Source organism: Bipolaris victoriae, assembly GCF_000527765.1.
Source record: "Bipolaris victoriae FI3 unplaced genomic scaffold scaffold_20, whole genome shotgun sequence".
In the NCBI taxonomy this organism is placed as follows: Eukaryota; Fungi; Ascomycota; class Dothideomycetes; order Pleosporales; family Pleosporaceae; genus Bipolaris; species Bipolaris victoriae.
Genome location: NW_014575372.1, coordinates 272,247 through 287,550, shown reverse-complemented (window position 1 = coordinate 287,550; position 15,304 = coordinate 272,247). Strand labels below are relative to the sequence as shown.

General features: G+C 51.2%; 6 protein-coding genes across 6 annotated transcripts; 2 read left to right on the top strand and 4 right to left on the bottom strand.

The window, feature by feature from the left end:
• Positions 1-2,276: 2,276 nt before the first annotated feature.
• COCVIDRAFT_92388 (hypothetical protein) lies at positions 2,277-5,185 on the bottom strand (the record flags this gene model as incomplete). The annotated part of the gene is made up of 3 exons (XM_014703792.1): positions 2,277-4,420; positions 4,474-4,610; positions 4,665-5,185. The coding sequence occupies 3 exons, from the start codon at positions 5,183-5,185 to the stop codon at positions 2,277-2,279; spliced, it is 2,802 nt and encodes a 933-aa protein (XP_014559278.1).
• A 947-nt stretch (positions 5,186-6,132) lies between these two features.
• On the top strand, positions 6,133-6,645 carry COCVIDRAFT_13838 (hypothetical protein; the record flags this gene model as incomplete). The annotated part of the gene is made up of 1 exon (XM_014703693.1): positions 6,133-6,645. One exon carries the CDS (start codon positions 6,133-6,135, stop codon positions 6,643-6,645), a length of 513 nt encoding a protein of 170 aa, XP_014559179.1.
• A 305-nt stretch (positions 6,646-6,950) lies between these two features.
• On the top strand, positions 6,951-8,859 carry COCVIDRAFT_35557 (hypothetical protein; the record flags this gene model as incomplete). Its single annotated transcript, XM_014703791.1, has 2 exons — positions 6,951-6,993; positions 7,040-8,859. 2 exons carry the CDS (start codon positions 6,951-6,953, stop codon positions 8,857-8,859), a joined length of 1,863 nt encoding a protein of 620 aa, XP_014559277.1.
• A 364-nt stretch (positions 8,860-9,223) lies between these two features.
• On the bottom strand, positions 9,224-9,565 carry COCVIDRAFT_35556 (hypothetical protein; the record flags this gene model as incomplete). Its single annotated transcript, XM_014703790.1, has 1 exon — positions 9,224-9,565. The coding sequence occupies one exon, from the start codon at positions 9,563-9,565 to the stop codon at positions 9,224-9,226; it is 342 nt and encodes a 113-aa protein (XP_014559276.1).
• Positions 9,566-10,203: 638 nt separating this feature from the next.
• On the bottom strand, positions 10,204-12,238 carry COCVIDRAFT_92261 (hypothetical protein; the record flags this gene model as incomplete). Its single annotated transcript, XM_014703789.1, has 3 exons — positions 10,204-11,406; positions 11,493-11,557; positions 11,893-12,238. The coding sequence occupies 3 exons, from the start codon at positions 12,236-12,238 to the stop codon at positions 10,204-10,206; spliced, it is 1,614 nt and encodes a 537-aa protein (XP_014559275.1).
• A 1,144-nt stretch (positions 12,239-13,382) lies between these two features.
• Positions 13,383-14,942, bottom strand: COCVIDRAFT_92498 (hypothetical protein; the record flags this gene model as incomplete). Its single annotated transcript, XM_014703788.1, has 2 exons — positions 13,383-14,746; positions 14,804-14,942. Coding segments are annotated over 2 exons (1,503 nt in total), but the record flags the coding sequence as incomplete, so codon positions are not given.
• Positions 14,943-15,304: the final 362 nt, after the last annotated feature.

The window sequence follows — 15,304 nt, the reverse complement described above, 5'->3', positions numbered from 1 at the left end:
CTATATGAGGTAGACCTATGTCGATATGCCACAGTACTATCACGACGTAGTCCACAAGATGATACTTGTATCCTTTCAACTACAGCTAAACCCACATGTCGCACGATTTGCGAGATCTAAAAAATAAGGAGATTCAAACATAACCCTTGTCTTCAAGGCGACTCATCTAAACCTTTTGGTACTCTTACTGTCTTATTCACTATATGATACCACCATTTTGCCATCCGAATATGGGGAGTAAACGACAAGTTTTAGAAGAAGTGCCCGTCGTTGGCTATGAGACTGTCTTGACATTGTTTAATGTATTCATATCTGAGTTACCAGGTGTTTCGAGAAAAACATTGAAAACAAAGGCTTTTGCATTGTCGATCTGATACCTCACGTCCGTTCGTCCTACATTATATTTCAAGTTCAGTTCAAAGCAAAATTTAAGCGATGACGAAAGCCGCAATCGCTATGAAGAGAGATTTATCTAATAACAACGAAATCAAAACACGCTCCAGGCAGAGTCAACCAACAATCGTCATGACCTTGGAAATGAGAGAAGTGGTTCCGAGCTACGTAAAGTCATACTTGAGAGCTACTTGGGTATAGTAGAGTGCTCTTCAACTAAGATAGAGAGTCGTTTTACACTTTAATCATTGTCGACTCCATTCGATCGCAGAACGATAGATAGATAGTGTTAAGGGTGCTGTGCCTCGTCAAAGATAGAATGTACAGAAGATCATTGTAAGCAGGAGCACACCTTTTATAGCACTATCGATACTTGTATACTAATACAGCCTAGCCTTTACTTAGAGCCTTGGTACTGCGCCACAAACAATCAACACTCTATCTACCTCATCCTTACCTAATCTCCCTTCCAAAATCCACTAGAGCCGGCGTAATATGCAATGCACAATCCTCCTCATCTGCACATGCACCCGAAATCCGGGTAAGCACATGGCCGCATTCTTGCACGCGAACCCATACCAAGGAAATGAACTTGTCACAAGACCCATGTACATACGATATGTACATTCAGCCGCACCATTGCATTGGCGCTAGTACCGGGACTATGCATCTTGCTAACAATGCAGAATCTATAGCCTAAACAAGGCAATAGTATGGACTTGGACGCAACAAGCACATGTCGTACAAGCCACAACATTGGCGCAACCCATCCACCGTTGAACCACACACCCAAGTCACACTTGCACACAGTATAGCAAACATTCACCCTCATGACCCCATCTCTATCCCATACGCACAATGCACACAACCCTTCGTGATACCCCACAAACAAACAAAACCCATAACCCCATCACCACCATGCTCCACCCGGGGAGAGGCCCAGCCACGTCCCAGCAAACGCCACAAACTCGCGTACCCGCACTAGTCCCAAAACAGACAATGGTACAATAATCCCCCAAACTCACTACCGACTACCCTCATTCCACTTCCTCTCCCAAGGCACAAGCAAGGAAGAAAAAAACCCCACCATACATGCACCTCATACCGTAGACTCTGACCCACATACCGTACCAAAATGCTCCTCCCCCAGTGTCCAGGGCGTAAACTCCTTTCACCCCAGCTAGCTAGCCTAGCCCCACATTCCCGCATATGTACATACATACATACACTATGCAAGCTTTCTTGTTACATCCCCCATCCCCACTTTGTGCGTCGATGCAGGCGGCGGCGGCGGCGGCGAGTAACACGGGAAATCGCGAATCACCGCATTGACCATGTTTTTTTACTCTTTTCTTCTTTCTAGGGGGGAGGGAGAATTACCGAGAAGGGTAGGTGAGGATAAAAAGTGTGGATTGTGGGGGAGTTGCATTGTCCGTTTTGGATGTTAGGGGCGGCCGAGGGGGGGTTTATGCGGTGGAATGGGGGAGGGGGGCGTGCGTAGGTGAGTGGTAACGTACGCTGGGTTTATCGGTGATGGGTGTGTGTGTGTGTGTGTGTGTGTGTGTGTGTGTGTGTGTGGGTACTTTTGGGTTTCTGGGGGGGGAGTGGGACGAAGAGGAATGATGTGGAGAGAGTGGGTATGTGTGATTGTTTGGTGTTGAGAAAGTCACACAACGATGTGAACATGTGAGAAATGGCACCAGCGATATTGGGGATATTTTGGATTACTTATGGCCAGCGATATGCTGGTGGTAAACTCATAGCTAGCACGAAACCCAGACCTAAACAAAGAAAAAAAAAGACAATTTCAAGTTATCCAATAGCGCCGTCATTTTTGATATATCATTAACACAATCGCTATCGCCATTGCTGTTACCACTACATTACACCTTCTCAGCCTTATGAGCCACGCCCCCAAATATCTTCTCACCTCCCAGCTCCCCCCTCACAGGACTAGGCTCTGCACTTCCCTCCGCAACCGGAGCTTCGACAACAAACAGTGGCTCGCCCTGTACATCATCCTTCGGGCTCAACCGCCAATTATGTACATTCTGATTCACACTAGGCTGTCTTCCTCTTCTCTTTGGCAAAGGCGGTGGCACAGTGGCTAGCTCACTGGCTGCAGAACTCGTCCGACGTCTCATCTCACGAAACATTTCCTCGCCATCTTCTGCGACTGGACGCGCGTCTTGACCGGGAAAGTGAGCTGCAGGTAGTAGTGTTGTCGGTGTAAACGAACCCCGAGGGCTGTCTAGATCCTCTACTGATTGCTTACTCGAGAGCGGAGGAGAGGCTGTGACAGGTTTTCGTTTGGTGAGGTTTGCAAATGTAGAGGTTGCTGCTGCTGGAATGGCCCAAGTCTGTCTCTTGTCGTTCTTGGGTAAGGGGAGTGGGGTTCCGGGCGGCGGAAGCGGCTGACCTCTACCCATAGGTTCCGTGTGTGATTTGGAAATAGAGGGCGAAGTTGGAACCTGTAACCTAGGTTCTTGTAGTACCTCTACAGACAGATTTGGGCCTTCTGACGTTGGCGGTCTGTTGTTAGCAGCGGCTTTGTTGTTCTGTTTCGCCGCCAGCCAACTTCTTGCTGCTGCAGTAGCTGAGTTGAGAGACTGGTTAAGAGTCTGTTTCCTAGTCTGCATGCTACTTGCTCCTGCTGCCGCTGCTGCCGCAGCAGCAATTTCTTGCTCAGACAGGTCTCTGGACTTGGCTCTAGTGTGAGCGTAATCAGCATTTGAGACTGGCGCAGACGCTGTGCTTTCTGCATATATTGACGGTGCTGACGCGTCTTCCGAGGAGCTGACTGAAGATTGGGTTGCTCGACGCGGGTTGCTTGGCCGCATGGGTGAACGCAAAGGGGTTGTGACAGGAAGGGACCGAGCACTAGTCGGCGTCGACCCGTGTTCGTGCGCTATCTCTGCAGAAGCATTGGCCGAATCGACCTTCACCTGCGCCATCGAAGAGGTTGACCGCATTGTACGTGGTCTTACCGATGAGGACGAAGATGTATGATCTGCAGAGGTAGAAATACCAGTTGCGACTTCTTCTGATTCAGCACTGGAAGAAATGGAGAAGTGTGCACTGGCAGAGTCGCCCTTCTCGTCAAGTTTTTGCATATCAGAAATGGCAGCGTCAAGCGTGGCGTCTTTCTGGCTAGCCTTGTCCGCATCTTCACCCTTGGTTTTACAAGTGTCTTCCCAGATGCCTCCTCTGATGACTTGCGCTATCGTGTCTGTGAAGGGCATATCGTCCCAGTTGGGAAGCACCAAAGTTTCATTGACGACTTCCCGTATTCGACTTTCAATTGCCCTCAAGACAACACCATAGGTAATCTGCCGTGAACTGACGATTGGCTCAAGAGAGAATTCCATCTTGGGTGGAGTCTCGAAGGTCATCCAAAGCCGGTTGCTTGGCGGTGGCTTGATCCTGATGAGAATGTGACCATCGAGCCTCTTCAATACCGTAGCCAAGATGAGTGTCACCTCGCGGGCCTTGAAGCGTGTGCCAAAATCTATGCGTACGGTCGCGGATACCTCAATGGAAAAGTTGCCCTTGTAACTAACATCAGCTTCGACAACAAGATCGCCATCAACAGTCAGCTCCTTGAGCTTTGGATTGGTGATGAAAGGCGGTAGAGTGCCCATGTCAACTTTGCGCAACTGTACGCTGCTAATGATGGCGGGTTTGGGAACGCGGGATATCTTTTTGTTGATTTTCGCTGCAATGAACTCTTTGATCTGCGAGGTCTTGTACATTGCTAGGAACACCCTGCCAATGAGGGCATTGATCCAGCGGGTGTGAAGGTTCTCCTCCGAAGCATGCAGCTGTTGTACCAGCTTTACAAGATCGGGCGTTTCAAACTTTAGCGGAACGGACGGCGATTCTGTGTCAGAAGGGTCCTTCTGGTTTTCCTGAGCATGAAGCATCGCGTGATAGAAGTCTTCCTTCTCAGAGCAATTATCAGAGAAGAGAAAGAATTGCTTTGGAGTTGCAGTGCTGTCATCATGCAGTTGTTGGACCAGTCGAATGCCTAGCTTCGTAAGTACTGTAAGGGGCAATAAGAGAGTGTTTGCAAAAGCGTACAATTTCTCTTGATCCAGAGCTCGCCCTCAGGTATGCGCTCTCCACCTCCGTATATGTCCACCTGGTAGTGAGCTAGCGAAATGACATGACGGACTTCGATTTGATCTTCGTTGTCGTAGAGCATGAGGTGCCCAAGGCTGGTATTCAGTCAGCCCGTAACTTGGAGGTGCGGTTTTGTGCAGCCAACATACCGCAAGACGACATAGAAGACATTCCGCGCCTTCTTGTTCTTGTTATTTGCCGCATCTATTGTCGGGCTTGTAGTCTTGTTGCGATCGAAGATGCTCCTGTACATGGACTGGTAGACGCTGGGACTCTCGACCGCCACGACGGTACCTGCAGGAGTGGTTCGATCCGGAGGCTTGCCGTTAACGCCGCCCGGCACATACTCCCGACACACAGCAAAGTACCCAGCGCAGACATCCGGCTCATGTGTCCTTCCTTTTAGCTTCTCCAGTATCTCGTCGTCTATCGCTGCCCCTGGGTCTGTGTCGTCCCCTCCTTTGCTATTCACGGACCCGTTCGATGTTCTGCGGGGTTGTGAAGCTTGTCCATGTTGGGTGGAAGCCGAATCGAAGCTGTCGTGTTCAACGGGCGTAGTACACCAGAACCATGCAATTGTAAGAAGAGCAGGCAATAGGGTCAGTCCTCCTACAAGATAACCCCATATGAAGATGTTGAATACGGTGCCATACCCCCAATCCCCGCCCATGTTGCGTGACGTGTTATGCTATAATCCAGACCATCCCTCGCCATGTAACGTATGCGGCGCGAAGGTCAGCGTGTGGTATAGGAGGGCAACGTGTTCTGAAGCATCGACCGGAAGTGTAACCTCGAGTAGGGACCCGGGTAAATCGGCGCGTCGAGGCAGGGTGGTAGCGAGTGGCGTTGGGGAAAGCAATATAGCGGGCGGCAATGTTCAAGGGCTGGCTGGGGAGATCAAGTCAAGACAGAATCAAGCAGCGAGCCCCTTTGGACAAACAAGACTCTCAAAGTGAAGCACTAGCCACGGTAGTCATCTGACGCGAGGCTGACCGTTGGAGCTAATAAGCTATGCCATGGCCCATAGCATGCTATCCACGGGGCCACGCCGGAGACTTAGTGCTCCACATGTGACGATGCAGGTCGCCGATCGGCGCTAAGCGAACCCTCCCGCTGAGCTATGACGGCATCTCTGACATTGCTTCCGTCCCATCTCCTGCGAACACGCGCCTCAGGTACAAATGTAGTGTATACATATACACATGTACATAATATATGTATATGCATGCATACACACACACACCCCCAGGCTTGCGATAATCCAGAGAATTCACGCGCGACACGTCCCTGAGCGGTAAGTGACCAAGCGCCTCATGTGGCGTCACGGTTGGTCAGCTATGGCGGGGTCCAGCTGATAGCACCCTTATCTTGGAAGGGCACATGCAAAGTTATTTCTTTTGGTTCTCGACTGCGTCTCCAAAACATTCAGGTACTTCACCACTTCAATTGCTCAGTTGAGATATACTCATATCTTCAAGGCGGGCCCGGTGCACTAACATGGTCTACCCAGAAAGTCATATCTCTACGCTAGCCAGCCGTACCTGTACCCATAGAGCAGTCCCTGGGGCTTTTGTCTAAAAGAAATACAAGCAATAGCCAAGGCTAGCAGAAGCCGACATGTCAACCACAGAATCCCAGTCCTACACCCCTGACATACCCTCGGAGCCTGTCACCAAAACCACCGACAACATCCATGTAGAGCTTACTCCCCACGACCTCGACTCTCTCGCCGCCATGCGCTTTGTCCGCTCTCCATCTGCAGGTGCGACTGTGCTCTTCATAGGCACAACGCGCGACTCCTTCAACGACCAGCCTGTCTCGTCATTATCCTATACGTCATACGCGCCCCTCGCCATCTCGACCCTGTTCAAGATTGGTACCTCTATACTTGCCAAGCACTCTTGTACCAAGATCGCCATCATCCACAAACTAGGCGAATGCCCAATTGGTGAGGAAAGTATCGTGATTGCTGTCTCCGCCCCACATCGCCAAGCGGCGTGGAGGGCAGGCGAAGAGGCGCTCGAAGAGACAAAGGATAGAGCAGAAATATGGAAGTTAGAAAGATTTGAAGGTGGTGAAGGTGTTTGGAGAGCAAACCGAGACGGCCAAAAGGGTGTCAAAGTGGGATAGAGTGGTGTTCTGGACTTTGTATACATGAGAGCACGCCTCTAATCTTACAGCGCAAGCTTGAATGATATGTACATAACTTGTTCGCATCTCACCAGATTGCACGTGATGCTTGGATTAAAAGAAGATATCTCTTGCATACGAACCAGTGCCTCGATTACAGACTCAGAAGGAACAGTCCTCCCCCCTCGGCGTTACCGGAGATAACCCACATGCCGTCATTGCTTGTCAGACGCCCACGTTGAGGCAGTAGCTTCACGAATCATGCAAGACACACTGCAGTTGAATACCGCCTTACCTGCGCCATCATGGGTCAAGGAGAGTCGCACGAAGCGCCTCGGCTAACACTAGGTATGCATCCACCAGACTCTCCGCTCCCCAATCTAACACCAGCCAGAGCAGCTCTCCCAAGCCATCGCTGAGCGATTCGCACAGAAAAGCTTCACGCCTCTCGAGCTCTACTGCTTCAACTCTGTATTCCGCTCGCTAGCTGACACGCAGTCTGGGGTGCACTACTGGAGCGAGACTACACTATGTCGATTCTTGGAGCTTCCCGACGCGCTGGGCGTGGGCTCGGTCGTCTTTCAGATGGCGAGTTACCTGGGAGCCTTTCCGCTGCCGAGTCAGGCCCCCGCCATTCTAACACATGAGGCGCTGCTCAAGGCTGTCACGATATTGACAGAGCGATACGGAGCTGTGGTCAAGAAGAGAGGGAGGGAGATTTGGTTGAGGGAGATTTATCGCAGCTTGGCGATATATGACAAGGGGATACGGTCGAGCGTAGAAGAGAAGGAGAAAGAGATGGCCAAGGATACGGGGAATCAGAGCGGCAGTAACTTGGGGTTTGCGGTCGATGCACCAGAAGGAGATGAGGGAGAAGAAGAGGACGAGGATGATGAGCTGGTGTTGGCTGCGCTCGAGTCCATGGATGCGATTGATGCATTCAAGCAGGGAGATCACACCAATGTCCACCACTCCATCATACCGTCAGACAACTTCTTGAAACTGGTGGAGCTGTTGCTGCTCATTGCGCCGATAGATGCACAGCAGAGTCTCTCGAGTTTGGCACCGAATCTATCAGACGACAGAGTCGAAGAGCTTCGGCACGCTGCATATGTTATACTATCGTCGTTTGGCGTCGAAGACCATCCAGGAGTCACATATCGCGTCTTCAACGCTGTCGTCTCAACAACACTTCCCTACCTCTTCAACGGGCTCAATCCACTATTCGAGCACTTCCTTTTTGCAAAAGACTTTGACCTTTCCAAACGCAAGCCAGGCTCCACATCACCAACCCAAGAGAATCACCCCGTTATCCCACCACCAAAAGCAGAACTGGAGCCAGTCCTCCGCGAACCAGGCGAGATACTAAATCTAACCACCTTGAGCCAACTCTCCTTTTTCATCAAAGGCAGCAACCTCTTCCGACGCCTCCGCCCCCTCTACAGCGGCAACACCCACGGCTTCAGCATGGGCTCCTTCGAAAAACAAGTCTTCAACTGGCGCGCCCCCACCATCCTCCTTGTAAAAGGCCGTCTCCTCCCCGCCACTCCCTCCAGTACCCGCGAACGCGCACTCCAAGACATGCTGCCACCCAAGCGCCACGCAGATAGCATCATACCCGGCTCACCAAACCAGACCCTCATCTACGGCGCATACATCCCTACCCAGTGGAAACACACCGGCAAATCTTGCTTCGGCGACTCCACCACCCAACTCTTCCAACTCTCACCTACCCACGACGTCTTTACCGCGTCGTCGTATAGTACAGATTACACCTACTTTAACAAATCGCCAACACAACCCGCAGGCATCGGTCTCGGGACCCCAGTGCCCGCTCAATCAGCTTCCTCCTCATCATACTCTTCTCACTCCGTCTTCCGCCCCGGTCCTGTCTCCTTGCATCTCGACGACGCGCTAGAGTTCGCCATTTTTACGCATTTGGCCGAGGGCGGAGGCTCGTTTCTTCCGTCGAAACTCCCGGCTAGAAGGGGAAAGGATTGGCAGGATCGATTTGAGATTGAGTGCTTGGAGGTTTGGGGGTGTGGTGGGGACGAGGTGGCGGAGCAGCAGCGGAAGGAGTGGGCGTGGCAGGAACGAGAGGCTGAGGCGAGGAGGAGGATTAATTTGGGGACGGGGGATGTGGAGATGGATAGGGAGTTATTGAGGATGGCGGGGATCATTGGGGGTGAGAGGAGTGGGGGAAGTATGGGGTAAGATGGGAGGGTTTTGTGGTGGGTATTTGGGAAGAGGTTGGTGGTATGAAGTAATGATACAAGTAGACGTTTTGTTTTCATTCAAGAAGGGATAGATGTTAAAACTTGTATTTCAGTTTCTCACAAATCCACCCACCTTCTCATGCAATACTCGAGTAATTCCATATATTCCATCGAATACCCTTTGTTTTCAAATATTTCCAGAAAATAAACGCCCATAATGCCTCTAGCACATGTATATCGTACACCCTCTCTTCCTCATCATTCATCCATCTCATCCTTGCCTGCTCAACCATTAGCCTTCTCTTCCCTCCCTCTCCCCTCAAGGTATTTAAAAAAAAAAGGACCCCCCCCCAAAAAAAAACTCACCTCTGCTTATGCTTCGGATTCTTGGAACAAATAATATACACATATCTTCCTTTCTTGCGCCTCACGCTCTTACACCCTTCACACAATTTCTTAACCGAGCTCCGGACTTTCATGCCGCGCGTTTGTCCGAATCCCAACCCATTGAACCGCGAGGCCAAATCCCCAATTCCACCACCGGTACTGCTGCGGGTTTGTAGTGTGGGACGTGCGAGGAGGCTTGGGCGCAGGCAATTGCAGCTCGGCGTGTGGATGTGGGTGCGTTGCGTGAGGCGCGTGGAGAGCGGGGCGCGGGGAGGGAGGGCGCGGCGGAGGGTGAGGGTGAGGGCTTTGGAGAGCATCTTTTTTGCGCGGTGAGATGGGGAGGGGTGCGAGTGGGTGGCGTGGCGGAGAGGGAGGGAGTGAGGGTGGAGTGGTGGTTGTGGAGGTGTTTGCGGAAAAATGTGCCAAGGCGCTAGTGGGGGTATTGGGGGACTGAGGGGATGGAGGGTTGTTTGGATGGAGGTTGGGATTTGAATGGTTTTTTCTTTCCTTCTTGGATTGTATATTTTGGTTTTTTGAGGGAGACTCTCAGCGGGGAGTGTTTTTTTTGTTCTTGGGAATGTCTGGGTACATTGGTGGGTGGGTTTGATGAGGTACATACTTCACTCCTGGTGCTTGAACTGTTGACAGCTCATGTTCGAGCATGAGTTCGTGTGAACAGTGATATTCGCATATAGACAAAAAATCCATTATATATAAGAATACCCGTGTTGCTCTGAATTATGTCGGACAACTTATACATACGAAGTATTCCAACGTAAGAAAGAATATAACAAAACTCCTACTCCATCACAACAACCGAACTTGTCAAAGGCGTGATAGATGAGACGCTGAAAATTTCATCCCATCTTCGATGAAGATATATGTCATCCAAATACCAATAATATTCTTGCCCGCAATTCGATTTCCTGGGTATCAACTGCGGTTGAACGAATTCTCACTCGCCGTCTCCTACTATATCCCGTGCCGCATCCTTCACTCTCTCACTTGAATCAACAAGCTGCCGTGCCGCCGTCTGAATTGATATACTTTCCCGCCGCATAGTCTTGACCGCGCTTTCGAGTGTTTGTGTGCGCGAACGAAGCCGATTGATTTCCGTTCGGAGAACATTAATGGTCTCGGTTTGCGACGAAGACGAAGGAGCATGATTCTGGGGCGTCGATTCTCCCGGTACTGGGGGGTAGATCGGTGTTGCATGGTGTTCTGAGCCGGGTGTTGGCGTGACGTGATGCTGGTCACCAGTCACCATGGCTTCTTCCAGCACGCGAATCCGCTGCTCCAACTCCGTTCTCTCTACGTCCCATTTCTTCTTGTCATCTACTCCCTGGGACTGCAGGCGATTTGCCATCTCCATGATGCGCATGTATTGGGCTCCGTTCGCAATCAGCTGGCGTCGAGCTTCATCCCGGCTCTGCTGCAGCTCCTCGACTTGTCCTTCCAAGGCTACAACTTGACTTTGCAATTTTTCCTTTTCGTCTGTCAAACTGTTGATCTCACAGTCACTGACTTCAAACTTCTTTTCAAGAGTGGCACATTTTGTTTTCTGACGTTCGAGCTTCTGAAGAAGGTTGTCGTATTCGCGTTGGAGAGTTCGGAATTCTAGCGTCTTGATGGTAACCTGGTGTTGCAAGTCTTGCAAGAGAGTATTATGTGCTGAAGCATGGGCGGATGTGATGGGCGGAGTCATTGATGACAGGCTTTGAGAACTTGAGAAGTTCAGCGACGATGGCGAAGGCAATACGGTTGGGTGTACGGGCTGTGTAGCCTGTGTTGGTGATTGTGGAAGCATGTACATTGCTCCAGAGGACGCTGTTGTTTGCTGTGGCGAGCCCCCGGCAGCTATTGATGCTATGCCATAGGGATTTCTTCTGGAGTCCTCTGGAGATGCATTAGAACGCGTGAAATATCCATAATCATGGTGAACTGGGTACGGTCTTCTCAGCGGAGACTGTTCCTCGCGTTCCTCCAGATGGTGCTGAGCTCTCCGCATATTTGGCGAGTCCTCTGGTGGAGATTGTGATCTTGTGTTATGTATCGGTTCCTGCTCCAAGTGCTCCTGCAGTCGTACATTACCCTCATGCACGCGATCGAGAGCCCATTGCAGTAACTCTTCAACGTTGGCGTGCCTGGAGGTGGGTGGCTATTGGAGCGCATCAGCATTGCCATGTCTTCAACAGAGGCTGACGCTACTTATCAGCAAGTGTGAATGCGTATTGGAACGCTTACCTGGGACGAGACTTGTGGCTCTGTACGCGTCAGATCATTGAGTTTATGAACTAAGTCGCCCAGGCCTGTAGCAAGTTTGTGCATCAAAGAGCGTGAATTTGAGCATACCTGGCCCCTGCAATCAGGTGGACAACAAGTTACTGGCCTTGGTGCAGACACCTGCTGAGGAATAGGATCAGGATCCACGGCCCGCTTGGCGCGTGGCGGGCTAGCACGCAGTTCAGGAATCAGCGAAGGGATTGTTGAGAGCTCTGTAATCGTTTCAGCTACGAGTACGGAGGAGCGAGTCGCAACTCCGTTCTTCGAATGGATGGAGAGCACCACGCCAATAGTCATCATAGCCTATTCCCCAGCTTCTCGGCTAGCATAATTTACATCTAGTAAAGAAAGACAATGGTACCTGTGTGGTGTTTGTGTGCACTCTGCCTTGGATGATGTTCGAAAACATCGAAAAGAGAATGAGAGCCACGTTCAGATCTACTCAACTCGAGTGGCGGCGGTGGAGGCGAGCAATGTGAGGCGATAATGACAGGGCTAGCTGAAATACTGTATGAAGAGGCGAGAAGCGGTGGCAGTATCCGACAGTCTAGAGCAAGGCTGTCGCGAGCAAAGAAGCCGGCTTGTGGCGGGAGCGGGGAAACCTGCTGGGCAAGGGAGGCAGTCAGGATCGAGCTGCGACGCTTTGGTTGAACGCCAACGCTTTCTTCGTTCTCCCATGGTCGTTTGTCGCCCGCACGAGAATCCATGGATATACCTGGCCTTGTATTCACCTTCTACGAGCGGATGCTGACGCCGCCTCGCGCCATTCGGACTTGCGATTTACTTTTTAGGTATTAGTAGTGATCAATTCTAAAGAACATAACAGGTCTTCTCAAGGCCCTGCAGGTGCTGAGAGATTACTAATAACAGGTGAAACGCGTGCGTATAGGCCTGGAAAAAGGTGACGAGCGCTGCGCATAAACTTAGCAGCAGTCTGGGTATGGAGCCTGTTCCGGAACGACACCAGCACTACAACGGAAACACATGTAGATAATCGAACGTAACGCACATTGAAGATGCAGTAGTACATTCAGTGTGGCGGACTAACTGGAGCGAAGGCCACTACCGCGAACTGTCAGTGTACCCAAAGTGCACCGCCAGTACGTAAGCTAATAGTCAACGCCACTGCTGTACCATACCCTGGTTGTACTCATAGAACTCGCGAGCAGAAGAAGCCAAATCTGTGCAAAAGAGGCCACTAAAATAACAAAAGTGCTTAGGTGGACGAGCTGGTCACGAGGAAGGGGGGCCGATGCAACACTTTGAATCCGCTGGCCTTGGCGACAACATGCCGAGTGGTGCAACTAAAGTCCGGAAAGTGGTAAAATTCCAGCAAAGGCAATGACAGCAAACACCGAGATGATGTTGCGTGGGGATGAGTGCTGAGTAAGATGGGTGGATAATTGTTGGTAATGATGAGTGCCACCTTGTACGAGGTTAGCGCTACTTAGTCAGTCTTAAACAAACAAGGCCTCCCGAAGTCTTGTCATGCCATTTATGGAAGCTAACCGAAAATCGCTGCCGTCTGGTCTTTGCTGCACCTGCGTATTCCTCAAAAGATAACCGTGTCGGTAATTTTCCAACCTCAGAGGCAGAGGTAATACATTGACAATGTCCAGCTAGCTATACCCGAATCCTTGCCGCTTGGTGTGTACTACAGCCATGTTGGAATGTGTCATGGATAACCATACCTGGCCACGATAGTACAGCGCAACAACAGTGACTAATCTTCCTTGAGCAAACATGCCGCGGGAGCCGCTTGATGGGCGGCGGGTACATGTGCGCATACTCGGGTACACATGAGGAAGAGCCCTATGGATGTTTTCCATCTAGCTTTGGCCGTCCATCGTCTCAATCTCTCCAAGCCGTCATCTCCCCTCCGCTATCCGATGCATGCATGCTGACGTCTCGCGCAATGGTCCGAAGACGGTCTTCCACCCAAGTCTTCTCCCTTGAAACGACTTCAGTCTCAATCTTCTGCATTATCTGCAGCTCATCTAGGATCCCACGCAAAATGGTCGTGCATGCGTCGACCATGGATGCAATGCTCGATCCGGGTGTCGGTAACGCCAGCCTCTCTAAATCATTAGCGAATACGGTTAACTTCCGGATCAGCGCTGCAGTTTCCGCCTTCCATGAATCTCCGAGACCTTCGATCGTTCCAAGGGCATTGCTTCCACTAGCATGACCTCCCCGGGCAGACCGTATCTCTTGCACCCACGAAATCCATTGCTCAAAATCTACTACGAGACGCTGGAGACGACCGCCTGGCTCGACCAGCGATGGAAGCTCATGAAGAGGTTCTGAGAGAATCTGTACATGCTCGACTAGACCTGCCGTCGAGCCACCATTGCTCCATTCAAGTAAGGATTGGAGGTTCCTCTGTTCTTGACCAGCGCGTTCATTTTCTAGCATGACCTGATGCAAACTAGCAACCTCGTCAAACTTGGAGTGCAAAACACGCTTTGCACTCTGCTCCCAGCGCTGACTCACGTCCGCAGATGACCGATGTAAGAGATGGAGTTGAAGTAGGTCGGACTGTAGACTGGCTATCTCGGGAGGAAGTGAATGGGATACAGGCTGAGGAGCGGGGTTGATGAATGACGCAGTCGGGGCTTTGCCGGTCTTGCGTGGTGTGAAGTGCTGTTGAAGGGTACTGAAAGCGGGCCGACTGGTCTTCTTAGTTTCATCTGCAGCTGCCTCTTTCCGCTTTGGCTGGATCACAGAAGATTCTTCAGACTTGGATGTCACACCACTACCGGCAACAGCAGCTGGTGCATCGGACCTAGTCCTGACACTCGCCGTGCGTCCTAGTCCTGTGGTCCTTGCCGATATTCTGGAAGTGCTAGGTACTGTATCTACAGAGGCATTGCTGGCCTTTGTAATACGGCTTGGTGCTGTGGAAATAGATTTGGGACGCTCTGTGCCGGTAGTTGCCTTTGCAAGATCCCGTCTCCCGGTCGATATAGTACTGGTAGACTGTGTACGAGCGTGGCCGCTCAGTACTGAGGACTGGCCTATCTGAGATGTAGCAATTGGCTTCCGTAATGATTGAGACCGGCCTAGTCCAACCTTTTGAGGCTCAGCAAGCTTGCTCACTGAAGTAGGTGGACGTATAGAGCGGGAGCTTGTCTTGTCACCTTGACCAGCCGATTGGGATGAAGGAGTACCATGTTGGTACACTGCCCGTGGACGGAGCTGTCCTGGCGCCGTGCCTGCAGCCTGGTCCTCTTGTGCTGACGTTGCAGCCTTTGGCGGTGACTGGGCATCACTTGAGCTGGGTCTCGTGTCCTCGGCCTCAGGCTCAGAAGGTTCCGGAAGGATACTTGAGCGAGTGTTATATCTGTGCTGCCCTGGCTGTGGAAGCAAGCTGCGAGGCTTCGTACCCTCTGCATCACTCTGCAATGAGGCGACAGTACCGGCATTCTGGCGTCTGTTAGGTTCTGCCAGGCCATAAGGCGAGACTGGAAATTACCCGGGACCGTGGAGGTGCATTACTGATCCTTCCTATTTGTGAGACAGGCTTAGCACTCATGTTGACGCAGACAAAGTTATCGTCGTGGATGAGCTGGGCTGGTGTTCGTTGTCGAGCAAGTTGCAAACACACGAAACATGGGGATGTTGACGGGGCTAAAGCTCGGGGCATCTAGCGCTAAGCCTAAAGGGGCCTGGGACTGTTATCGATAGCTGTTCAGGTATGACGATGGAAGCAGAGGGCTTGAGACTAAAGTGAATAATGCCGTAGATGGTTCGTAATCTATTGTACCTAAGCT